The following is a 27,215-nucleotide window of genomic DNA, read 5'->3' on the forward strand; positions in this document are numbered from 1 at the left end:
TGCGCCACCAGCCGGCCCCTAGACTTTATTTTCTAACTGTTAATCGTGCATGGTAGGATGTCTATGCGCATCTCGGGGCTCCACTCACTATATGCAAGTAGCATACTCCCATATGCTCTGCAAATGAGCTGCCTCTCTAGACCCCTACAGGATTGTTTGTTTGTTTATTACCAAAGCACTTCTCAGTTCTGGCTTGTAGTGACAGTGGTGGGGGAGGGGGGTTGAACCTGGGACTTTGGATCCTCAGGCATGAGTCTCTTTGCATGATTTTTTTTTTTTATTAAAAAGTTGGTTTTGGGGGCAGAGGTAGATAGCATAATGGTTATGCAAACTGACTCTCCCAGGTTCAATGCCCTGCACCACCATAAGCCAGAGCTGAGCAGTGCTCTGGTAATTAAAAAAAAATTTTAATTGTTTTTTAAATTTTATTTATTAATGAGAAAGATAGGAGGAGAGAAAAAGAACCAGGTATCACTCTAGTACATTCGCTGCCAGGGATTGAACTCAGGACCTCACGTTTGAGAGTCCAATGCTTTATCCACTGCACCACTTCCCAGACCACTCTTTGCATAATTATTATGCTATGTCCCCTGCCCCTTACATGATTTTAAAAAAAAAAAACCTTTTTAGGGTGGGGGTACAGCATAATGGTTATGAAAGAGACTTTCATGCCTGAGGCTCTCAAGTCCCAAGTTCAATCCCCCACACCACCATAAGCCAGAGCTGAGCAGTGCTCTGGTAATAAATAAATAAATAAGTAAATAAATAAATATTTTGTAAAAACCCTTTTATTTAAAGGCTTTTTATTTTACTAATTTTGACTAGTTATGTTAGCTTTATTAGGTCTTTTCTAGTAATAATGCCATCATCACAATTCCATGATGTAAACACTGTTATTCTAGCACTAAGATAAGAAAATGAAATCTTGGAAGTTCGGCTGTAGCACAGCAGGTTTAGTGCGCGTGGCGCAAAGCGCAAGGACCAGCATAAGGATCCTGGTTCAAGCCCTGGCTCCCCACCTGCAGGAAAGTCGCTTCATAGGCAGTGAAGCAGGTCTACAGGTGTCTATCTTTCTCTCCCCCTCTGTCTTCCCCTCCTCTCTCCATTTCTCTCTGTCCTATCCAACAACGATGACATCAGTGACAACAACAATAATAACTACAACAAAAAACAAGGGCAACAAAAAGGGAAAATAAATAAATACTAAAAAAATTTAAAAAAAAAAAAAAAGAAAATGAAATCTTAAGAGACATTTTTCAGTGTCATGAAAATGCTTTATCCCACTAGGGGAAGATAGAAACAGGCTGGGGGTATGGATTGACCTGCCAACACCCATGTCCAGCAGATAAGCATTTACAAAAGCCAGACATTCCATCTTCTGCACCCCATAAGGAATTTTGGCCCATACTCCCAGAGAGGGAGAAATGTTAGGGGAAGGTGACCGGAGGGCTCTGAACTCCAATTCGTTGGGTGGGTTGTTTACTCAGAATTAGTAGGTGTGACTCAGAAAGCAAAGAAAGAAATGGAGAAGACAGAAGAGAAAGAGGCCTGCAGACTGACTTCACCGCCTGTGGGGAGGCAGGGACTTGAACCCGGATCTTACGCTGTTCCTTGCACTTTGCAACACCTGCGCTTATCGCGCTGTGCTAGGGCATGACTCCCTTTTTTTCTTTTCTCCCCCGCCAAGGTTATTGCTGGGGCTCTGTGCTTGTACTGCGAATCCACTGCTCCTGGAAGGCAGATTTCTTTTTTCTTTAATTATTTTTATTATCTTTATTTGTTTATTGAATAGAGACAGCCAGAAATTGAGAGGGGGGAGATATATAGAGAAAAATAGACAAGCACATGTAGCTCTGCTTCACCACTTGTGAAGGTCTCTCCCTGCAGGTGGAGACTGGGAGCCTGAACCCAGGTCCTTGCACATTGTAACCTATGAGCTCAACCAAGTAGCCAACACCCAGCCCCTTCTTTCTGTCTCCCTTCCTTTTCTTTCTTTCCTTTATTTGTTATTGGATAGAGACAAAGAAATTGAGAGAAGGGGAAGATAGAGAAGAAGAGAAACAGAGAGATACCTGGAGACACCTGCAGACCTGCTTCACAGCATGTGAAGCGACTCCCCTGCAGGTGGGGAGCCAGGAGATCGAACCAGGATCCTAACCAGTCCTTTCACTTAGCACCACATGCGCTTAACCTGCTGCACTACCGCCTGACTCCCTTTCTTTCTTTCTTTCTTTCTTTCTTTCTTTCTTTCTTTCTTTCTTTCTTTCTTTCTTTCTTTCTTTCTTGTCTCGAGGGTAATTTCTGGGGCTCGATGCCTGCACTATGAATCCACTGCTCCTGGAGGACATTTCCCCCATTTTCGTTGCCATAGCCCTTGTATTGTTATAAATGCTGTTGTTGGATAGGACAGAGAGAAATGGAGAGAGAAGGGGAAGACAGAGAGGGGGAGGGAAAGATAGACACCTGCAGACCTGCTTCACCGCCTGTGAAGCGACTCCCCTGCAGGTGGGGAGCCGGGGCTCTAACCTGGATCCTTATGCCAATCCTTACACTTTGCGCCATGTGCGCTTAACCCACTGCGCTACCACCCAGACTTCTTTCCTTCCTCCCTTCCTTCCTCTCTTTCTTTATTTGACAGGACTGAGAGAATCTGAGAGAGGAGGGTAGATAGAGAAGGGGAGCCAGGTAGTAGCACACCTGGTTAAGCTCACAAACTACAGTGTGCAAGGTCCTGGATTGAAGCCCCTGGTCTACCTGTAGGGGGAAAGTTTTATGATTTGAATCTGGGCTGCAGGTGTTTCTCTGTCTACAACTTGGTGGCTATGGCTTAGTGAATTTCTGGAGAAATCTTAGTTGTATTTTATTGATTTTTTTGTTGTTTTGGGTTTGTTGTTGTTGTTACTGTTGTTATTGATGTCGTGATTGTTGGATAGGACAAAGAGAAATCGAGAGTGGAGGGGAAGACAAGAGGGGGAGAGAAAGAGAGACACCTGTTTTACCATTTATGAAGCGACTCCCCTGCAGGTGGGGAGCTGGGGGCTTGAACCTGGATCCTTACGCCAGTCCTTGCACTTCGCGCCACCTGCGCTTAGCCCGCTGTATTACCGCCAACCCCCTTTTTTCTAGTTTATCAGGAACACGATTTAAAATGGCTCCTACTCCTTATTCATGTCTCAAAATACTGGCTTTTTGAGGCAATAGCTTTTTCTTTCAACAAATGTACCAATGCCTCTTTGACACACAGTACTTTTTTGTGTTTTTTTTTTAAAATATTTTATTTATTTTGTTATTAGATAGAGACAGAGAGAAATTGAGAGGGGAGGGGAAGATAGAGAGGAGAAGAGATAGAGAGACACCTGCAGCCCTTCCTCACCACTTGTAAGGCTTCCCCTTGCAGGTGGAGTCCAGGGGTTTGAAACTAGGACCCTGTGCTCTGTAATGTGTGCGCTTAACAAGGTGGGCCAACACCTGGCCCCTGTGACACACAGTCTCCATACCTTAATGCAAAAGGAGTTTTGTCTGAAACCGGTGGTACTATAGCTGGTTAAGAGCACATGTTACAATGCACAAGGACCCAGGTTCAAGCCTGGGTTCCTACCTGCAGGGGGAAAGCTTCACAAGTGGTGAGGCAGGGCTACAGGTCTCTCTGTGTCTTTTCCCCTCTCTATCCCCCTCATCCACTTCAATTTCTCTCTGTCTCTATCCAATAATAAATTAAATCAAAAAAATAAAATAAAAAGTTGTGTCTGCACACACACCCCAAATACTTTAAATTCCAGGAATTTCATATAGGTAATTCCAGGGGGAAATATAAAAACCTTATGACCTTACTTAATGTTACTTTCTAACTTCCTTTTTTCCCCCCCTTTTTAAATGAATCCATTTGGAACTGGGTGAATTCAAATTAATTCAACTTGGCACACAAAAAAAATATGCTTAAAATATAGGCAAAAGCTAAAAAGAAACAACCTACTAAATTAGTAATTATAATTTACAAGAGATCATATGTTTTAATCATTTGTATTGGGTAACTATACACTTATTAAGGTCAATTGAGGAGGAAACTTACGATATCGTCTGTGCTATTGCTCCAGCAATACCACCACAAAGTAAATTTATGTGAGTTTTCAAAACCAAGACATTAGGATTGTCTGATGAAGGTCTGCCAAGAAGGGTAGGAGCATGGGAAAGTCCAACGCTCTTTAAAGTACCAAAAGTAAAAAATGAAACACCTAAAAAACAAAATAGAAGTTCATCATGTTACTTAACAGAGCATGAACCATAAAAAGGTGTCACTCTTTGCTGGGGAATTATGCAGATGCAGTCACATCTGCCAAGCTGTCCCCTCAGGCTTTGCCACTTCCCGCGATATTCTCAATATTCTCGCAGTGCCTTTTTCAACCAATCCTGTCCCGACACGTCACTCCTGGTAGTTGCCCTATAAAGCCCTTCTTCTCCCGCCCCTCATCTCTCTTGCCCGCTTTTCACATTGGTGATTAGACGCAAGGGAGGGGGTCCGGGAGGCGGCCATTTTTGCTACCTCCTGGTGGCCCGAACCACTGCGCTCTCACCCAACTCTGAGGTGCCCGTGAGAATAAGGATTTGTGTTCCCTCTTCACTCCGGATCTCCTCTCTCTCTTCTCCGCGGCGCAGCCCGACAACTCTTAACATAATAACTCAAGAAACTGTATTTTTTTTAAAAATATTTGTATGTATTTATTATTGGATGGAGAGAGAAATTGAGAGGGGAGGGAGAAATAGAAGGAGAGAGACACCTGCCGCCCTGCTTCACCACTCAAGAAGCTTTCCCCATGCAGATGAGGGCCAGGGGCTCGAACCCAGGTTCTTACACACTGTAGTGTGTGTGCTTAACCAGGTGCTTAGCCCCAAAAACCTGTATTTCTGATACTGCACATAGTGTAAAATAATAAGATTTAAGTAGTGTTTACAAATAAGTAAAAATGATGCAACTTACCATGTATAAAACATTGAGTTTCAAACACAGATCTAGCTCAGTTAACTAAGGCAGTAGTTGAACATAATGCTACCATACATACAAGTCAAATCAAGCAGTTTTTTCCAGGCTGCTGAGTCAACCCACTCGGGAAAGCATACTTTGCTGTGCATAGAATCTGAGTTCAAGCTCCTGCACACCCCCCTTATGGGAGGGAGACCCAGCCCACCTGCAGCGTGCTCACCTAGCAAGTTCCTGGCCCCTGAAGCACTGGAGCATGGCACTGCTATGGTGCCTCCCTTTCTATATGGTAAACTTGACTCACAGTAGTGACGGCCCAGCAATGAGAAAAAGGAGGAGGAGGAGGGGAAGAAAGAAGGAAAGAAAGAAAAGCCAGATTTATAAAAATAAATAGCTTTCCAAGGTTTCATATGAGCAAAAATAAAATCTGACTAATGATTTTACATACAGCAAATTCTACCTGTATAAGAATGATGTGGGAGTCAGGCTGTAGCGCAGCACGTTAAGCGCAGGTGGTGCAAAGCACAAGGATCAGAGTAAGGATCCTGGTTCAAGCCCTGGCTCCCCACCTGCAGGGGAGTCGCTTCACAAGCGGTGAAGCAGGTCTGCAGGTGTCTATCTTTCTCTCCCCCTCTGTCTTCCCCTCCTCTCTCCATTTCGCTCTGTCTTATCCAACAATGATGACAACAATAATAATAACTACAGCAATAAAACAACAAGGGCAACAAAAGGGAATAAATAAATAAATAAATATAAAAATTTTTTTAAAAGAAAGGCTTAAAAAAATGTTAGAGGAAAATTCAGAAGTGACAGCATTGTCTTGTTGTTTTGTTTGTTTGTTTGTTTGTTTTTTACCAGAGCACTGATCCACTCTGGCTTGTGTTAGTGTAGGGGGTTGAAGCTGGGACTTCAGAGCCTCAGGCATGAGGGAGTCTCCTTTATAACCATTATGCTTTCTACCCCAAGCAACAGTTTCACATGAGAAAAAGTAACAAAGAGAGTGAAGTCAGAGAACCACTCTGATACGTTAGTGCCGGGGACTGAAAAGCAGAAGGCTCAGACATGCTAGTCCTGCACTCCACCCACAGAGCCATTCCCCTGGCAGCAGCACTGTGTGTTTATGTTTGTTGTTTATCATAAACTCTCTCTTTATTAGTTTTGTTTTTTTCTCAATTAGTGAGAAAGAGAGAGAGAGAAAGCAGAACATTGTTCAGATCTGGCTTATGGTGCTGATGAGATGTGAACCTGCAGATATTAACATCTGTTGCACAACTGTCTAGCTATTTCTCTTGGCTAACACTGTTATTCTTGTTTTGTACTGTTTGTTTGTTTGAATCAGAACACAGATCAGCTCTGACTTATAGTAGTGCTGGGCATGGAACCTGAAAGCTTAAAGTCATAGGCATGAGTCATTTGCATAACCATTATGCTACCTCCCAAAACCAATGCTACTATATATATATATATTATTTTTGCCTTCAAGGTTATCTGCTCCTGGAGACTATTTTTTCTCTTTTGTTGCCCTAGTTGTTTATTGTTGTTATTATTTTGTTATTTTTTTCTCTATTATTTTGTTATTGTACTTGGATAGGACAGAGAGAAATCAAGAGAGGAGGGAAGATAGAGAGTGGAGATAAAGACAGACACCTGCAGACCTGCTTCTCCCTTTATGAAGCAAGTGGGGAGCTAGGGGCTCAAACCAGGGTCCTTACGCCTATCTTTGCACTTCACCCCTTGTGCACTTAACCCGCTATGCTACTGCCCAGCTCCCCCAACATTGCTTTTTTTTTTTTTTTAACCAGAGCACTGCTCAACTCTGGCTTATGGCGGTGTGGGGGACTGAACCTGAGACTTGAGAGCCTCAGGTATGAAAGTTTCTTTGCATAACCATTATGCTATACCCCCACCCAACATTGCCATTTTTTCCCCACCCCAACATTGCTATTTTTAACTGAGTGTCTAATTTTGATTTCAAGAGAGACTTGTGATTATGAGAGAAACGTTCACATTGGCTTACAAGGCAGAACTTAATGAAAACTGATGAATTTTATTCATGATGTACTATTGGTGCTTTCTGAATAAATGACTGTAAAATAAACATCATAGTTTTCTATTAATACAAATCAAGACAGAATTCAATCATTCCTAAATACAGCATTACTTGAACATCTCTTGATATCTTATAAATTTTAAAATGCAAGAAGATACTTACTGTTTAATAACATCTAAGTAAGGGCTGGTGGGAGGCACACCCCGCTGAGCACACACATCACTGTGCACAAGGACCTAGGTTCAAGCTTCACAGTGGTAAAACAGGCCTGTAAGTGTCTCTCTTGCTCCCTCTATCTATACTTCCTCTCTCAAAATGATCCAATAAAAATAAATAAAATTTTAAAAAAGAACTATACTCATGCAAAAAAAAAACTCATAAAAAACAAATAAAGAGGGAGTCGGGTCCCCGGCTCCCCACCTGCAGGGGAGTCGCTTCACAAGCAGTGAAGCAGGTCTGCAGGTGTCTGTCTTTCTCTCCCCGTCTTCCCCTCCTCTCTCCGTTTCTCTCCATCCCAGCCAACAACAATGACATCAAGAACAACAATAGTAACTACAACAATAAAACAACAAGGGTAACAAAAGGGAAAATAAGTATTAAAAATAATAGTACTAAAGAAGGAGTAGGGCAATAGCACAGCATGTTAAGTGCACCTGGAGCGAAGCGCAAGGACAGGCGGAAGGATCCCAGCTCCAACGGCTCCCCACCTGCAGGGGAGTCACTTCACAAGTGGTGAAGCAGGTCTGAAGTGTCTGTCTATCTCTCCCCCTCCTCTCTCCATTTCTCTCTGGCCTATCCAACGACGACGACATCAACAACAATAATAACTACAACAATAAAACAACAAGGGCAACAAAAGGGAATAAATAAATAAATATATATATATATAAATATTTTAAAAAGAAAAAAAGAAATGTCTTGTATTCCATCATGTGATGCAGTGGATAAAGTGCTAGACATTCAACCATGAGGTCTTGAGTTCAATCCCTGGCTCTGCATGTACCACAGCGATGTCTGGTTCTTTCTCTCTTCCCTCCTTTCTAGTTAGTAAATAACTAAAATCTTGGTGTGGATAGGTAGTCTAATGGTTATGCAAATACTCTGATGCCTGAGGCTCCAAAGTCCCAGGTTCAGTCCCCTGTACCACCATAAACTAGAGCTGAGCAGTACTCTGGTAAAAAAAAAAACAAAAATAACTAAATAGCGAGTCGGGCGGTAGCGCAGCGGGTTAAGTGCACGTGGCACAAAGCGCAAGGACCAGGGTAAGGATCCCGGTTCGAGCCCCGGGCTCCCCACCTGCAGGGGAGTTGCTTCACAGGCGGTGAAGCAGGTCTGCAGGTGTCTGTCTTTCTCTCCTCTTCTCTGTCTTCCTCTCCTCTCTCTGTTTCTCTCTGTCCTATCCAACAACGACAACATCATCAAAAACTACAACAACAAAACAAGGGCAACAAAAGGGAAAATAAATAACAATTCAAAAAATTTTTTAAAAAAACTAAATAAAAATCTTTAAAATAAATATGTCTTTTTTAAAAAATCATTTTTAGGGGTCAGAGAAGCAGGTCTCTGTACATGACATATGCCGTAACATGTGCGTGACCCGGGCTTAAGTACCAAAGCGGGAGTCGGGCCATAGCGCAGTGGGTTAAGTGCATTTGGCGCGAAGCGCAAGGACCAGCGTAAGGATGCAGGTTCAAGCCCTCGGCTCCCCACCTGCAGGCGGTGAAGCAGGTCTGCAGGTGTCTGTCTACCTTTCTCTCCCCTTCTCTGTCTTCCCCTCCTCTCTCCATTTCTCTCTGTCCTATCCAACAATGGCGACATCAACAACAATAACTACAACAATAAAAAACAAGGGCAACAAAAGGGAAAATAAATAAAAATATATATATATAAATTAAAAAAAAAGAAAGAAAGAAAGTACCATGGCACTGGGGGAGCGTCTTCTCCACTCTTTCACACTCTCTCCTTCCTACCTGCCCATGCTTAGGGGGGAGGGGGAGAAACAAAAGGGAGAGTCTGCCAAATGTGGGACATACCTGCATATGGAGCCATTCCTAATAAAGTAGGCATCAGACCTCTGTAAAATCCAAGGAAACCACCTTCCTTTTGAGTAAAGAAAAATCAGGAGTTAGATTACATTGTGCTCATTATAATAAACAGCAAAGAAAAAAGGCACTTAGTGAAAAAAAAATTACTCTGGGATATAGTCTGAAACACAGATGTGTTTTTGTAATAATTATTATTATCGATACTTGTAATATTTAGATGTTTTCCTAGATATAATAGGATATGTTACAGAGGAAGAGTAAATATAAAATACCTTTGCGTAAATTGTTTTGAATGCATGGATAATTCCTGTATATGTGTGTTCCCCTTTCACCTGGAATGCTAGGCGTACTCTAACCATATCAAGAGGATAAGTACAGATAACTGCTGTCATACCTGAAAAGAAAGGAGAAATGACATATGTAAATGAAAATTTATATACAAAATTACAATTTATAGCAGGAAATATATATATTTGGATTTTGTCTATGAGACAGGTATATTTGGATTTTGTCTATGAGACAGGTCGTCAAAACCCTGAAAATTTCTGGTAAGATCACTGGGGGAGAGGCACTGGGTGGTGGGTGGCACAGCAGGTTAAGCTCAAATGGCACAAGGTGCAAGGATGGCGCAAGGATTCCGGGCTCCCCACATGCAAGAGGGTCACGTCACAGGTGGTGAAGCAGGTCTGCAGGTGTCTATCTTTCTCTCCCCCTCTGTCTTCCCATCCTCTCTCCATTTCTCTCTGTCCTATCCAACAGCAACATCAATAACAACAACAACAAACAATAAACAAGGGCAACAAAAGGGAAAAATACCCTCCAGGAGCAGTGAGTTTGTAATACAGGCACCCAGTCCCAGCAATAACCCTGAAGGCAAATAAATAAATATTTTTTAAAAATCACAGGAGTCGGGCAGTAGGGTAGCGGGTTAAGCGCATATGGTCCAAAGCGCAAGGACAGGCGTAAGGATTCCGGTTCAAGCCCCGGGATCCCCACCTGCAGGGGAGTCACTTCACAGACAGTGAAGCAGGTGTCTGTCTTTCTCTCCTCTTCTCTCCATTTCTCTCTGTACTATCCAACAACAAAAACATCAATAATAACTACAACAATAAGGGCAACAAAAGGGAATGAATCAATAAATATTTGTTTAAAAATTACTAGGGATAACTGGGTGGGCTCCTTGATAGAAACTGGTAATCAGAAACATCAACCAACTTATAATTAGAAATTTGGGGTTTTCAGCCCTGCCCCTCAGAAGGCCTGAGGGTGGGGGTAGACAGCATAGTCGTTATGCAAAACAACAATAATAACTACAACAATAAAACAAGGGCAACAGGGAGTCAAGCGGTAGCGCACTGGGTTGAGCGCACGTGGTGCAAAGTGCAAGGATCGGTGGAAGGATCCCAGTTCAAACCCCAGCTCCCCACCAGCAGGGGAGTCGCTTCACAAGCACTGAAGCAGATCTGCAGGTGTCTTTCTCTCTCCCTGTCTTCCCCTCCTCTCTCCATTTCTCTCTGTCCTATCCAACAACGATGACATCAAGAACTACAACAATAAAACAACAGGGCAACAAAAGGGAATAAATAAATCTAAAAAAAAAAAAAAAGATTAAAAAAGGGGCAACAAAAGGAAAAATAAATTTAAAAATAAATATTTTTTAAAAATTAAATAAATAGGGGCTGGGGAAACAGCATAATGGTTATGCAAACAGACTTTCATGCCTGAGGATCTAAGGTCCCAGGTTCAATCCCCAGTCACCATAAGCCAGAATTGAGCAGTGCTCTGGTATCTCTATCTCTCTGTATCTTTCTCTCATTACATTAAATAAATATTTTTTAACAATTAAAGTGAGTCGGGCGCTAGCACAGCGGGTTAAGCGCATGTGGCGCAAAGCACAAGGACCGCTGTAAGGATCCGGGTTTGAGCCCGGGCTCCCCATTTGCAGGGGAGTCGATTCACAGGCGGTGAAACAGGTCTGCAGATGTCTTTCTTTCCCCTGTTTTCTCCTCCTCTCTCGATTTCTCTCTGTTCTTTTTTTTTTTTTTTAATATTTTATTTATTTTATTTTTGAGAGAAATGCAGAGAGAGAGACACACACACAGAGAGAAACACCAGAGCACTGCTCAGCTCTGGCTTATGGTGATGCGGGGGATTGAACCTGGGACTTAGGAGCCTCAGGCATGAGAGTCTGTTTGCATAACCATTATGCTATCTCCCCCACCCGATTTCTCTCTGTTCTATCCAACAACGACATCAATAACAACAGTAACTACAACAATAAAAAAACAAGGGCAACAAAAGGAAAATTAAATAAATAAATAAATAAAATTTTAAAAAGGGGGAAAAAGGGAAGAAAACAAATGACTCCATCCAAAAAGGGGGAAAGGACATGGACAGAATATTCACCACAGAAGAGATCCAAAAGGCCAACAAATATATGAAGAAAAAAATGTTCAAAGTCACTGATTGTCAGAGAAATGTAAATAAAGACAACAATTAGATATCACCTCACCCCTGTGAGAATGGCATATATCAGAAAAAGTAGCAGCAACAAATGCTAGAGAGGTTGTGGGGACAATGGAACCCTCCTGCACTGCTGGTGGGAATGTCAATTGGTCCAACCCCTGTGGAGAGCAGTCTGGAGAACTCTCAGAAGGCTAGAAATGGACCTACCCTATGACCTTGCAATTCCTCTCCTGGGCATATATCCTAAAGAGCCAAACACACCCATCCAAAAAGATCTCTGTATACCCATGTCCACAGCAGAACAATTTATAGTAGCCAAAACCTGGAAGCAACCAAGGTATCCAGCAACAGATGAGTGATTGAGAAAGTTGTAATATGGAATACTACTCAGCTGTTAAAAATGGTGGTTTCACTTTCTTTACCTCATCTTGGATGGAGCTTAAAGGAATCATGTTAAATGAGATGAGATAGAGAAGGCTGCATATGGGATGATCTCACTCAGATATAAGTTGAGAAATATTATCATGACACCAACATGACTTTTCTAGTCAGAGGACCACACCAATGTGTGCTGAAACCCCACCTCCGCAGAGCCCAACCCCACGAGGGAAAGGTAGAAACAGTCTGGGAGTATGGATCAGCCTGCCAATGTGCACCATCAGCTGACAAGCAATTAAAGAAGCCAGACCTTCCTTCCACCTTCTGCACCTCATAAGGATCCTGGGTCCATACCCCCCGAGAAATAAAGAATAGGGATCTTTCTGATGGAGGGGATGCGGTATGGCATTCTGGTGGTGGGAATTGTATGGAATTGTACCCCTTCTATCCCACAATCTTGTCAATCATTATTAAATCACTAATTAAAAAAAAAAAAAGCTGAAAAATAAGAAAACACACAAAGCAGCACTTGGACTGGGCTTGGTGTATCGCACCAAAGTAAACGACTCTGGGGTGGGGGTGGGGGTGGGGGGGAAGTCCTGGAACATGACAGCAGAGGAGGACCTAGAGGGGTTGAGTTGTTCCACGGAAAACAGAGAAATGTTACACATGTATAAACTACTACATTTTACTGTTGACTGTAAGCCATTAATCCCTAATAAAGAAAATAGTGGGGAGTCAAGAGGTAGCACAGCGGGTTAAGCGCGTGTGACGCTAAGCAAAGCTCAAGCACCGGCGAAAGGATCTGGGTTCAAGCCCCTGGCTTCCAACCTGCAGGGGAGTCGCTTCACAGGTGGTGAAGCAGGTCTGTAGGTGTCTCTCTTTCTCTCCCCCTCTCTGCCTTTCCCTCATCTCTCCATTTCTGTCCTATCCAACAACAACGACATTAATAACAACAACGACAATAAACAACAGTAACAAAAGAGAAAAAAAAGTTTTTAAATAGGTCTATAGGTGTCTATGTTTCTCTTCCCCCATCTCTGTCTTCCCCATCTCTATTTTTCTCTGTCCTATCCAACAACAACAACAACAAAAATAATAAAAACAAGGACAACAAAAGGGAAAATAATTTTAAAAAATTAAAAAAACAAAAGGTATCCCTGGTGGTAAGAAAATTATATAAATAAATTTAAAATGCATTCTGTTAGGGCAGGGATATTAACAATTCCTTGTATAAGTGAATAAAGAAAGAGAACAAATGTAATTACACATATTACCAAAGCCAAAGTAAGTATTTTAAAAGAAAAATAAATAGCTTAAAATAAAATATAACCAGTTCTCTTACCTGCCATGGATCCAGCCATTAATCTGTGTATATGACCAGAAACTCCCAGCTTTGTAGTAATTAACTAAAAACAAAAAAGTCAAATTAAACAGTTGAAAATGAAGACACTATTTTAATACACTACTTGCCTTTTTTTTTTATTTTTTTTAATTTTTTTATATATTTATTTTATTTATTTATTCCCTTTTGTTGCCCTTGTTGTTTTATTGTTGTAGTTATTATTGTTGTTGTTGTTAGATAGGACAGAGAGAAATGGAGAGAGGAGGGGAAGACAGAGAGGAGGAGAGAAAGATAGACACCTGCAGACCTGCTTCACCGCCTGTGAAGCAACTCCCCTGCAGGTGGGGAGCCGGGGTTCGAACCGGGATCCTTATGCCCGTCCTTGTGCTTTGCGCCACCTGCGCTTAGCCCGCTGCACTACAGCCCGACTCCCACTACTTGCCTTTTTTAAAAAAACACTTTTAACAATGAAAATGCATTTTAACAAAGCTACATGAGTAATAAAAATTAGTAGTATTAAATGTGAGTGAAAATAATACAACTATATAAAGTTATACCATCCAAACGTTTAAGTTTTGGTTTTGTTTGTTTCATTTCTGGAGCTTCATGGCTTTGGTATGACTTTTTTTTTTTTTTTCCTCCTCCAGGGTTATTGCTTGGCTCGGTGCCTGCACCATGAATCCACCGCTCCTGGAGGCCATTTTTCCCCCTTTTGTTGCCCTTGTTGTAGCTTCGTTGTGGTTATTATTATTGCCCTTGTTGACACAATTCATTGTTGGATAGGACAGAGAGAAATGGAGAGAAGAGGGGAAGACAGAGAAGGGGAGAGAAAGAGAGACACCTGCAGACCTGCTTCACCGCCTGTGAAGCGACCGACTCCCCTGCAGGTGGGGAGCCAGGGGCTCGAACCGGGATCCTTAGGCCGGTCCCTGCGCTTTGCACCACCTGCGCTTAACCCACTGCGCCACCGCCCGACCCCCTCCCCCCTTTTTTTTTTGTATGACTTTTTTCATGCTCAAGAGCCGAATGCTTGAGGTCAGGTAGTGGTGCACCTAGTTGAGAGCACATGTTACAGTGCTCAAGGACCTGGGTTCAAGCCCCCAGCCCCCACCTGCAGGAGGAAAGCTCACAAGTGGTGCAGCAGTGCTACAGATGTCTTTCTGTCTGGCTCCCTCTCTATTTCCACCTTCCGCTAGCCTTCTGGCTGTCTCTACCTAATAAATAAATAAAGATAAATAAAAAAAGTTTTGGGGAGTCGGGCTGTAGCGCAGCGGGTTAAGCGCAGATGGCACAAAGCACAAGGACCGGCATAAGGATCCCAGTTCGAACCCCGGCTCCCCACCTGCAGGGGACTCGCTTCACAGGCGGTGAAGCAGGTCTGCAGGTGTCTATCTTTCTCTCCTCCTCTCTGTCTTCCCCTCCTCTCTCCATTTCTCTCTGTCCTATCCAATAACGACGACAACCACAATAATAACTACAACAATAAAACAAGGGCAACAAAAGGGAATAAATAAATAAAATAAAAATAAAAAAAGTTTTAAAAAGAGTCCAATGATTTATCCACTGTGCCACCTCCTGGTCCACTGATACAAAATTTCTTCAGATAGAGAGAGAGGAAAACAGAGAGATAGGCAGAAGGTGGTGCAGTGGGCACAGTGTGGACTCTCAAGCATAATTCAACCTATGGCATTGAATGTGACACAGTAATGCTCTGGTTCTCTTTCTTTCTTCCTCACCTGCCTCAATCATTAAATAAATAAACAAACAAACAAACAAATAAGGAAAGGAAGAAAGAAAGAAAGAAAGAAAGAAAGAAAGAAAGAAAGAAAGAAAGACAGACTGTGGTTGTGGTCCAGGGGGTGGTGCAGTGATAAAGCTTTGGACTCTCAAATAAGAGGTCCAGAGCTTGATCCCTGGCAGCACATGTGCCAGGGTGATGTCTGGTTCTTTCTCTCTCCTCCTGTCTTTCTCATAAATAAAATCTTAAAAAAAAGAAAGAAAGAAAGAAAGAAAGAAAGAAAGAAAGAAAGAAAGAAAGAAGGAAGGAAGGAATGAGGAAAGGAAAGGAAAGGAAAGGAAAGGAAAGGAAAGGAAAGGAAAGGAAAGGAAAGGAAAGGAAAGGAAAGGAAAGGAGGGGGTCAGGCAGTAGTGCAGCGAGGGGGCGTGATTTCAATGGCAGTGAAGCAGGTCTGCAGGTGTCTGTCTCCCCCTCTGTCTTCCCCTCCTCTCTCCATCGCTCCCTGTCCTATCCAACAACAACATTAATAACAACAATTGTTGTTAAAATTCGGACGGCTCCAGCCGGCAGGACTAGCTTCACAGGCGGGTAACAGAGACGCGGAGACAACGGCTGGGCAGGGAAGCTGTATTTCTTTATTCAGGAACAACGATTCATAAACTAAGACAAACTAATCACCAAACAGAACTCTGCTGTCTCTTTGCGGCGGTGCAAACACTCTCTCTCTGCAACTCAGAAACTCTCTAACTCTGAAACTCTTCCACTGTGGAACTCTCTCTTACTCTGTAACTCAGGAACCCAGGAACTCTCCAACTCTGAAACTCTGGAACTCTCGTACTGGGGAACCCTCTGAAACTCTGGCACTCTCGAACTCAGGAACCCTCTCCCGGGTCCCTAGGGGCGGGGCCAAGCTGGCCGCGAAATTAACTGGACTGATCCAATTCTCTTGGCAGGGGAAGGCTAGAACAAACCAATGTAAAGCATACGACAAACAATAATAATAACCACTAATGACCACAACAACCATAAAACAACAAGGGCAACAAAAGGGGGGTAAAATGGCCTCTAGGAGCAGGGGATTCGTGGTGCAGGCAACTAGCCAGGCAACTAGCCAGGCAACTAGCGCAGCAATAACCCTGGAGGCAAAAGAAAGAAAGGCAAAGCAGGGTAGATAGCATGATGGTTATGCAAAGAGACTCATGCCTGAGGTTACAAGATCCCAGGTTCAATCCCCCACACCACCATAAACTGGAGCTGAGCAGTGCTCTGGTAAAAATAAATAAATAATTAATAGTAAAAAGGAAGGAAGGAAGGAAAAGGAAGGTACTAGAGGGGTAAAGAGGAGAGAAGAGGGAAGGGCAAGGAGAGCAGTGGAGGGAAGAGGGGACACATTGTCCTAGGCGGAAGAAGAGAGGACTTGGTGGAGGGTATGATATGCTGATACCTGCCACGGCGTTAGGAAACCAAATGCTAATAATAACAATACATAAATAGTAATAAAACTAAATGTTAAAATAACAGTCTTATAAATCAACATTTCCCCTTTATTGATTTTTTTTTTTTAACTTCAAGTACCGTTTTATAATGTTCAAATGCCATAAACTGGATTGCACCATAAGGAAAGATTCGAATCATCATCGCACCATTGCCTTTGTACAGTCCAAGGTATCCCTCCTTTTGGGGAACAGCACACAATGTAGAAAATACTCCTGTTTTTAGAAGTAAAAAAAAAAAAAAAAAAAGTCTATTAAAACACAGGAAAAGGAGTCGGGTGGTAGCACAGCAGATTAAGCACATGTGGCACAAAGCGCAAGGACCAATTAGGATCCTGGTTTGAGCCCCCGGCTCCCCACCTGCAGGGGAGTCATTTCACAGGCGGTGAAGCAGGTCTGCAGGTGTCTCTTGTCTCTCTTCCTCTGTATCTTCCCCTTCTCTCTCAATTTCTCTCTGTCTCTATCCAATAACAAATTAAAAAAAAAAAAAAAACAGGAAAATATTTAAGTTCAAATTTTCATGACAATCACAGGTAAAGATTATTAACTCATCATTCATGTATAATCAGGTTTGAAGAATTAGTTTCAATGCCCAGCACCAATCATAAGCTGAGCTGTATTGTGCTCTGGTACAGTTGAGGAAGAAAAAAGGGGGGGGCAGGCAGTGGTGCACCCGCTGAGCACACATTACAAAGGGAGAGAGACAGAAAAACAGACACCCACGGGACTGCTTCACCACTTGTCAAGCTTCTTCCCTGCAGGGGGAGACTGAAGGCTTGAACCCCTGTCCCTGCATATTTTAACATGTTTGCACTACCAGATATGTCACCGCCCAGCCCCTGGCGGTTCGTTTCTCCTTTTTCTTTCTACCAGATTACTGCTCAACTCTGATATATGTTGGTGCAGGAGGTTGAACCCAGAGCTTTGGAGCCTCAGGCCTGAGCATCTCTTTGCCTAACAATCAAGCTTTCTCCCACACCCCTGATTGAATTTTTTTTTTTTTTTTAACCAGAGCACTGCTCTGCTCTGGTTTAAATTAATGCAGGGGATTGAATCTGGGACTTCGGAGGCTCCAGCATGACAATCTGTTTGCATAATTATTATATTCTCTATCCCAGCCTGAATTATTTTTTTAATCATGCTGAGCTGATATTTCTGTCATAAGCACAATAAGCAAATAGTTCTTACTCAGTAATTCCAAGATTTTCGTTTAGAGAACATCTTTACCCTGAGATGATAACTGAAAGCTTAGAGAACATCTTTACCCTAAGATGATAACTGAAAGCCATTAGTGAAGATGCAAAGATTAAAATGAATAAGACATACAGCCTGGGGCTGGGTGGTGGCAGACTTGGTTGGACGCACATGTTACTGTGTGCAAAGAACGGGGTTCAAACCCCCCCCGCCTTCAGGGAGAAAGCTTTGCGGGTGGTGAAGCAGTCTTGCGGGTGTCTTTCTGTGCTATCCCTCTCTATCTCCCCCTTCCCTCTCAATTTCTGGCTATCTCTATCCAATAAATAAAATAAAGGTAATAAAAAAAAAATTTTTTTAAGATATACATCCTTGGGTGGGGGGGTAGATAGCAGAATGGTTATGCAAAGAAACTCTCAGCCAGAGGCTCCATAGTCCCAGGTTCAATCCCCTGTACCATCATAAAACAGAGCTGAACAGTGTTCTGGTAAAATATAAAAAAATTAAAAAGAATTTTAAAAGAAGAAAGAAAGAAAGAACAAAATGCCAAAGTATATACAATCTTCGGAAATTTTATATCCCAAACTGCAACTCTTTCTTGTATCCTCTTTGTACTGTAATTAACAAGCAGAGACCAAGTTAGTAGGTGGCTGTTTTCATTCACTTTTATCTGTGGGACCCCAGTGAACTCACCCAAATGTTTGTAATGATGATTGTGAGCCTGTAATAAAACCTTTACTCGATCCAAAGGGGCTACCGTTGTTTTGGCACAGCATCCTGCAATACCTAAAAACAAAAAATTCAAGGTCAGGAAGAAACGACACATTTATTTCCATTGGAAAAGCATTCATCGATCTGCCAGTGTGCCCTCTCAGCTCTAATTTGGTAACCATGGGCAGACTAGCCCAACAGCAAGTGTACGGGAATGACTGGCAGGTATCGGATATACTTCAGTAATTAAGCACAGGAAGTTTCAAATTAGTTTGCAAAGTGTAAACTTGCCCCTAATACTTAATGAGCAATAGACAGATCAAAGTATGCACCCAACTTCAAGACTCTGTTTAAAAAGGGCTGGGCAGTGGCATACATGGTTAAGTGCACATGTTAACAAGCCCAAGGACCTGGGTTCAAGTCCCCAGCTCCTATAGAGGAGAAGCTTCACAAGCAGTGATGTGGTGTCAAGGTTTCTCTCTGTCCCTTTCTATATCCTTTCTCTCTCAATTTCTCTCTCAGTTGGATCACATAAAATAAATTTTTAATCCCGGTTTGAGCCCCCGGCTCCCCACCTGCAGGGGGGTCACTTCATAGGTGGTGACGCAGGTCTGCAGGTGTCTGTCTTTCTCTCACCCTCTCTGTTTTCTCCTCTCTCCATTTCTCTCTGTCCTGTCCAACAATGATGACATCAATAACAACAACAGTAATAACTACAACAATAATTAAAACAAGGGCAACAAAGGGGAAAATAAATAAATATTTTTAAAAAATTTTACTTAAGTGGCTCACTTTGTTGAGCGCACATGTCACAATGGATAAGGACCTGGGTTCAAGCAAACAGTCCTCACCTGCAGGGGAAAGCTTCCAGAGTGGCAGAGCACAGCTACAGGTGTCTCTGTCTCTTTCTCTCTCTATCTCCCCCATTCTCTCGATTTCTTTTTTTTTAAAGATTTTATTCATTTATTAATGAGAAAGATAGGCGAGAAAGAACCATACTCTGGGAGACACGCTGCCAGACTGAACTCAGGACCTCATGCTTGAGAGTCTAGTTTTGTTAGACACTGTGCCACCTCCTGGACCACCCCATTCTCTCGATTTCTCTCTTTCTTTCTTTCTTTCTTTCTTTCTTTCTTTCTTTCTTTCTTTCTTTCTCTCTCTCTTTCTTTCTTTCAGCAAGGAGACATTAACAAAATCATAGGATGGGGGGGTACAACTCCACACAATTCCCGCCACCTAATCTCCATATCCCACCCCCTCCCCAATAGCTTTCCCATTCTCTATCCCTCTGGGAGCATGGACCCAGGGTCATTGTGGGTTGCAGAAGGTAGAAGGTCTGGCTTCTGTAATTGCTTCCCCAATTCTCTCGATTTCTAGTGGTCCCTATACATTAAATAAAGATAATTTCAAAAATAAAAAAAAAAAATTCACTTAAAGCTGGGGAGACAGTACAGTGGCTCTGTAAAGGACTTCCAAACCTGAGTCTCTCAGATCCTAAGTTCAATCCCCAGCCACCATAAACCAGAGGCAAGCAGTGCTCTGGTGTTTCTCCTTCCATCTGAATCTTTAAAAATAAAATATTTTTAAAATTAAAAAAACAGGGGGCTGGGCAGTGGCACACTGGGTTAAGGGCACATGGCACTAAACATAAGGACCCGCAAAGGAATCCTATTCAAGCCCCCGGCTCCCCACCTGCAGGGGAGTCACGTCACTGGTGGTGAAGCAGGTCTGCAGGTGTCTGTCTTTCTCTCTCCCTCTCTGTCTTCCCCTCCTTGCTCCATTTCTCTCTGTCCTATCCAACAACGACAACATCAATAGCAACTACAACAATAAAACAACAAGGGCAACAAAAGGGAATGAAGAAATAAATAAATAAATATTGAAAAACAAATGATAAACTAGGGCCATTTGGTTGGGCACCTGGTTGAGCGCACATGATTGTGGCACACCTGGTTGAGTGCACATGCTGCAATGCACAAGGACCCTGGTTCAACCTTCCAGCCCCCATCTGCAGGGGGAAAAGCTTCACAGGTGGTGAAGCAGTGCTGCAGGTGTCTCTGAATCTCTTCCCCCCTCTATCTCCCCACTCTATTTCTGTCTTTACACAAATAAATAAATACAAATTTAAAAAAAACTTATATAATTAAGACAATAATTTAACTAGTGTTTGAAAAAATAAAGATCTACTTATTAATGAGAAAGAGAAAAAAGGAAAAAGAGACACTCTGGCACAACTGTTTGCCAGGGATTGAATACGGAAAGAACCTCATGCTTCCCCACCTGCAGGGGAGTCGCCTCTCTCTTTCTCTCTCCTCTCGGTCTTCTCCTCCTCTCTCCATTTCTCTCTGTCCTATCCAACAACAATGACATCAATAACAATAATAACTACAACAATAAAACAAGGGCAACAAAAAGGTAATAAATAAATATTAAATTTTTTTAAAAAGGGGGACCCAGATCACATCAAATCAATGGGATTTACAGTCAATGATATTTACACCCCTTTCCCATATTAGGGAGCTTCTCTCTTTCCTGATCCAGCTTTCTGGTCCTTTTCCCAGCCATGACATCATCTCCCCAGGCAATAACTTGGATCCACTGGCATATCAGAATTCAGGCTCAGGGGAAAAAAGAAAAATTAAAAAGAAAACTAGTATAGCCACGGGCCCTTTGGAATTTAACTAAAATAAGCCTACTAGCTATCTACAAAAGGGAGACCCCCCAACTCTTCATCAGCATTATTCCAGCCCTTAGGTCCATGATTAGTGAACAATTCAGTTGGCTTTGTATGTTAACTCTCTTGCCAACCACCAGGTTCCAGATGCTAGCATGATGCCAACCAGACTTTCCTGGACAGACAACCCCACCAATGTGTCCTGGAGCTCTGCTTCCCCAGAGTCCTTCCCCACTAGGGAAAGAGAGAGACAGGCTGGGAGTATGGATCAACCTGTCAACGCCCATGTTCAGCGGAGAAGCAATTACAAAAGCCAGACCTTCAACCTTCTGCATCCCACAATGACCTTGGGTCCATACTCCCAGAGGGTTAAAGAATAGGAAAGCTATCAGGGGAGGGGATGGGATACAGAGTTCTGACGGTGGGAATTGTGTGAAGTTGTACCCCTCTTATCCTATGATTTAGTCAATGTTTCCTTTTTATAAATTAAAAAAAAGAGAGAAAAAAAAAAAGAACCTCATGCTTAAGGGTCCAATACCCGATCCACTATGCCGCCTCCTGAGTCACAATAAACAGTTTTGTTGGGACAGATTGTGTAATGGTTATGCAAAGATCTGATGCTTGGGGCTCTGAAGTACCAGATTCAATCCCCTATACCACTAAAAGCCAGAGATAAGCAGTGCTCTGGTAAAAAAATAATAATAATAAATAATAATAGCAATAAATAATAAAATCCATGGTCTGGGAGATGGTCCAATGATTATAGCACTGGACTTTCAAGCATGAGGTCACAAATTCAATCCCCAGCAGCTCATGTACCAGATTGATATGTTTTTTTCTCTCTCCTCCTTTAATAAATAAAATCTTTTTAAAAATTCCTTTGTGAAGTTTCCTATATTTGTTATCCTCAATTTCTTTCTTCCTTTTAATATATTCATACTATAGAGCATATATAGATGAAAGTACATAAGCTCTAAGCATACCTCTTAATAAGTTACTATTGCTTCTACTGCTGCTGCAGCTATTACTATATAGTGAACATGACCAAATAAGGCCCACGCAAATGAAAAACTGGGGGTGGGAAGAGTCTCACATGACAGCTCACTCAGTAAAGCATGTCTTTTAACATGCGAGATCCTGGAGGGCAGCAAGACAGCTCACCCACTGTCATCAGCACTGGAGAAAGTTTCATTGCTGTGGTGTCTCTGTTTCTATCTTGAAAAGATGACCTGCGGCAGGGTAGTCAGCCTAACGGTTATGGTTACGCAAAGAGACTCTCAAGCCCGAGGCTCTGTAGTCCCAGGTTCAGTCACCCCTGTACCACCATAAGCCAGAGCGGATCAGTGTTCTCGTAAAAATAAATAAATTAATTAATTAAAAAAAAAAATGACCTGGAGCAGTGAAGCCCTGGCAACAACAAAAGCAAAACTAAACTAAAGGAGAAAACAAAAAGAAAAAAACCACTAGACCCTGGGTTGAAGTCCCAGTGCCAAACAATAGCAACAGGTAGAGCAAGGAGGGGTTTGCATCATGGGAGGTGAGACAGTCTCTCCTCTCTTTGTATTTTTGTAACCTTTGTCTCTCACTCTTTCTCAAAATGAAAACATTAGTCCAGTATGGTTGGTCAGGAGTGGAGATTATCTGTGTTCAAGACTCTGGGTTCATTCCTCAGCAGGGCATAAAACTAAATAAGTAGGGGGTCGGGCAGTCACAGAGCGGGTTAAGCGCAGGTGGCACAAAGCCCAAGGACCAGCCTAAGGATCCTGGTTCAAGCCCCCGGCTCCCCACCTGCAGAGGAATTGCATCACAGGCAGTGAAGCAGGTTTACAGGTATCTATCTTTCTCCCCCCCCCCCCGTTTCCCCCTCCTCTCTCCATTTCTCTCTGTCCTATCCAACAACAACAGCAATAACAACAACAAAAATAATAACCATAACAACAATAAAACAACAAGGGCAACATGTTAAAGGGAAAAAAATAGCCCCCAACCCCTTTGTGGGCCCCCATGGGACCTTGCCCTCAACTTGGATCAAAAATGGTAGAGAATGTTCCATCCTCCGAAGGGTTAGAAGGATGGACAACACTCTATGCTACACCTGAGGAAGATGGGTCGATACTGGGGTAGCATAGAATGTTCCTACTCATGACCACAGAATGTGAGCTCAGATCTAGAGGGATGCAGAGTTCACACAGGCTCCTAAGCTGATTATGGGCCCCAGATCACATCAAATCCATGGGGTTTACAGTCAACAGTATTTATACCCCTTTCCCATATTAGGGAGCTCCTCTCTTCCCTGATCCAGCTTTCTGGTCCTTTTCCCAGACATGACATCACCTCCCCAGACAATAACTTGGATCCACCTGCATATCAGATTTTTTTCTCTTTTTTATCATAGCACTGTTCAACTCTAGCTTATGGTGGTGCTAGGAATTGAACCTGGGACTTCAGAGCCTCATCAGGCTAACTCAGTAGACCACACATGATATAATGCGCAGGTCCCCAACTGCAAGGGAAAATCTGGAGTTGTGAAGCAGTGTTGAAGGTATCTCTCTTTCTCCTTATTTACTCTTTCCCCCTCAATTTTTCTTGATCTCTATCCAAATGTATGTGTGTATATATATATATATATATGTACATATATATACATATATATTATACATATATGTTACATATATATATTTTTAAATATGTAACATATTTTAAAATGTTACATATATATGTAACATATTTTTAAAACTTATTTCTAGGTTTGTTTATATGGTTATACAAACAATTCTTATGTCTGAGGCTCTGAAGTCCCTGATTCAATCCCCATCATGTCCATAAACGAGAGCAAAGCAGTGTTCCGGTGTGAGGAAGCAAGTGAAAAACAAACAAACAAAAAAAAAGTGAAAACCTCAAATTCCTCAGGAGAACAGAATGGAAGAAGAGCCACTTGTCTCCAAACCCAAGAATAAATATTTTCCAAGGAGGAGCTTTTCCAAGGAGTTAAGTGGTCTTGAAGAAACAACCAGCACTGCAAGTCTTCCCAGAAAGAAGAAATCTCCCAAAGTCAGCGAGATCATGAAAAGAGGAAGATTGTTACCAGGAAAAGAATAGGAAATTCACTGAGGAGCCTCCCAACCATGGACCTAAAGAGGCTTCTGGCAGTAAGAACAGCTCCAAGAAAGAGAAAACAAAGAAAAGATCATCCGAGAAAGATTAAGATGAACCCAACCTCGATAGAGACAAATTCACACACAAAGACAAACAAAAAAATTTACTTACAATATTTGCTCTCTTTTAAGCAAACAGCAAAATCCAATTATACGCTTGATTTTGGATAGAGACAGAAGCAGCTCCCCACCTGTAGGGCAGTCGCTTCACAGGTGGTGAAGCAGGTCTGCAGGTGTCTGTCTTTCTCTCCCCCTTTCTGTCTCCCCCTCCTTTCTCCATTTCTCTCTGTCCTATCCAACAACAACAATAATAACTACAACAATAAAAAAAAAAAGACAAGGGCAACAAAAAAGGGAATAAAGAAAGAAAGAAACAGAGGGAAAGAGGCAAATAGAAAGCAGAGAGACAGCTGCAGCACTGCTTCACTGCTGGTGTAGCTGCTCCCCTGCAGGTGGGGAGCAGTCCGGGTGCTTGAACATGACAACATGTGCTCTCTACCGGATGGGCCCTTATAAAATACAGGGGTGCCAGCAAATTCCACTGAAATCCTGCCGTCTTCTACGTAAGGAATGTTCCCTCTTTTCCCTGCACTCCAACCCCGAAGACAGGCTGCTTGACTGAGCCCTTCCACATAAGGAGAACCCGAGGCCCTTCCTCCACGGGGCTCTAAGTCACTAATAAGGTGCTAATTATAAAGAGAGGTTACAGCAGGTCAGGACAAACATCTGACAGAGCACTGTGGCCTCCAGCCCCCCGACCTGCGGATCGCGCCCAGGGCGCCGCTGTCGGACCGGGTCCTCTCGGTCCTCACCCACCTCCTGCCAGGAAGGAGCGCAGCCAATAGAAGTCTCTGCGGGCTGTGGGTCCTGCGGCTCCGGCCGCCGGCGGCTGTGCTGGAGGGTGATCGGCCGCTGCCAGGGCCGCCGCCGCCGCCGCCATCGGGCAGGGCCGCGTTGGGAGCTTTAGGTCGCCAGCTTACAAGCCACGGGCAGGGTACATGCCAGCGCAGGGAGTGACAGCCCGGCGGAATGACACCCGGCGGCTCTGCGCGGGGTGATGACGTATTAGTGGGCGTGGCGAGGGGCGGGGCAGCAGCGAAGTCACCCCACCTCCCCTGCTGCTTCCCAACTCCTGTATAAGTACCGCGCGCTAAGCGATTGCGCCCCTGGAGCTGCCTGCTTCCCAACTCCTAATTGCTCAAATATAAGAAGGGAAAGGTGGCATTGCAGAAAGTCCCTCAACAACCTACCATTTTTGTTTTTTAAAAAATTATGTTTATTTCACACAACTACGTTGAGTTGATATTTCACAGACTGCCTACTGATATAAAATAGAATTTTCATGATGTAGCCTCACAACCCAATTTCTCATTTTTGAGGTGATGTGCAAACTTCAGTCTATATTAGTAGTCACTTTTGATGTTTAAAGGAATAAATTTTGACTTCCAGATTTAAAGTATAAAAAAAATCATATTTATTTATTTTCCCTTTTGTTGCTCTTGTAGTTATTATTGTTGTCATCGTTGTTGGATAGGACAGAGAGAAATGGAGAGAGGAGGGGAAGACAGAAAGGGGGAGAGAAGGATAGACACCTGCAGACCTGCTTCACCACCTGTGAAGCGACTCCCCTGCAGGTGGGGATCCTTAAGGTCCTTGTGCTTGGCGCCACTTGCACTTAACCCGCTGCACTACTGCCCAGCTCCCAAAAACCTAGCATTTAAACTGCCCTCCATACCCATCAGTTTGATTTTTTTTAATTCTCTCTCTTTCTTTTAATTTTTTAAATTATATTTATTTATTTATTTATTTGGATAGAGACAGCCAGAAATCGAGAGGGAAGGGGGTGATAGGGAGGGAGAGAGACACCCGCAGCCCTGTTTCACCACTTGTAAAGTTTTCCCCCTACAGGTGGGGGCCGGGGCTCGAACCCAGGTCCTTGCGCACTGTAACACGTGTGCTCAACCAGGTACACCACCACCGCGCACCGTCAGTTTAAATTTAACGTTGACCTGTAATTATCTATCTAGTTTTCTAGAAGCAACCTTTGGCTCCTCATTTTTCCTTTCCTTTCCTTTCGTTTTTTTTTTTTTTTTTTAACTCTTTTACTTAGAGACAGAAATTGAGAGGGGAGGAGGAGGTAGAGTGAGTGGGAAAGAAGCAGACAGACACCTGCTGCCCTGCTTCACCACGGGTGAAACTTTCCCCCCCCCCTGAAAGTGGGGACCAGGGGCTTGAATCCTAGTCCTTCTGCACTGTGATGTGTGCACTCAAGCAAGTGTGCTACCACCTGTCCCCGTGCCTCATTCTTTCCAGAAATTGGTTTTCTCCAGGAAGTGGTAGAATTCTCACCTGCCACACAGGAATTGGTTTCTCCTTCCAAACCCAGTGGGCCTTCCAGGGCTTCTCACTAAAACTCAGATTTGAACTTTTCCAACCCCAACTACACTTTCACTCTACTTTTACTACTTCTCTCAAAGAAATATTGCCAACAACAGAGTTTTTTTTTTTTTTTTTCTTACACACACACACACACACACTGCCCAGCTCTAGTTTATGTTGGTATGGGGGATTGAACCTGGGTCTTTGGAGTCACAGGCCAGAGAATCTCTCTGCATAACAATTATGCTATCTAGCCCACAAGATTCTTTTTTATTTTGAGCTCTGTTTACTCAAATACTTTTGCCTTGCTAAGCCTTCCTGATTCCTAGCTTCTACTTCTCTCTCCCTCTCCCTCTCCTCTTTAACTGAACAAAAAAAGGAAAATTGAGAGGAAGGGAGAGGGGGGGGGGGGAGAGAGACCTGCAATACTGCTTCACCACTTGTGAAGCTTTCCCCTTACAGGTGGGGAACAGGGATTAGAACCTTGATACTTGTGCATGGTAACATGTGCACTCAACCAGGTGCCCTACTGCCTGGCCCCCTTTGTACTTAAGTCTTATTCTGATGACTAAGGACCTGCTAGTTCTTTTTTTTTAATGTTTTAATTTTTTTTTA

General features: G+C 43.0%; 1 protein-coding gene across 3 annotated transcripts in view; it reads right to left on the reverse strand.

Annotated features, from left to right (window-relative positions):
• Positions 1-25,279, reverse strand: part of SLC25A16 (solute carrier family 25 member 16) — a 32,125-nt gene extending 6,846 nt beyond the window's left edge. For 2 of the 3 annotated variants that reach the window (XM_060195696.1, XM_060195718.1), the window contains exons 1-7: positions 25,038-25,279; positions 18,375-18,467; positions 16,573-16,706; positions 13,260-13,323; positions 9,343-9,464; positions 9,059-9,125; positions 4,070-4,232 (exon numbers count right to left, since the gene is read on the reverse strand). In XM_060195696.1, coding sequence (XP_060051679.1) covers positions 4,070-4,232; positions 9,059-9,125; positions 9,343-9,464; positions 13,260-13,323; positions 16,573-16,706; positions 18,375-18,467; positions 25,038-25,161 — 767 coding nt within the window. In that variant the 5' untranslated portion in view covers positions 25,162-25,279. The remainder of the gene's footprint in view (positions 1-4,069; positions 4,233-9,058; positions 9,126-9,342; positions 9,465-13,259; positions 13,324-16,572; positions 16,707-18,374; positions 18,468-25,037) is intronic. The other variant, XM_060195672.1, reaches the window with a different exon arrangement.
• Between the last annotated feature and the right edge of the window lie 1,936 nt (positions 25,280-27,215).

This window comes from Erinaceus europaeus, chromosome 1 (assembly GCF_950295315.1).
Source record: "Erinaceus europaeus chromosome 1, mEriEur2.1, whole genome shotgun sequence".
NCBI lineage: Eukaryota > Metazoa > Chordata > Mammalia > Eulipotyphla > Erinaceidae > Erinaceus > Erinaceus europaeus.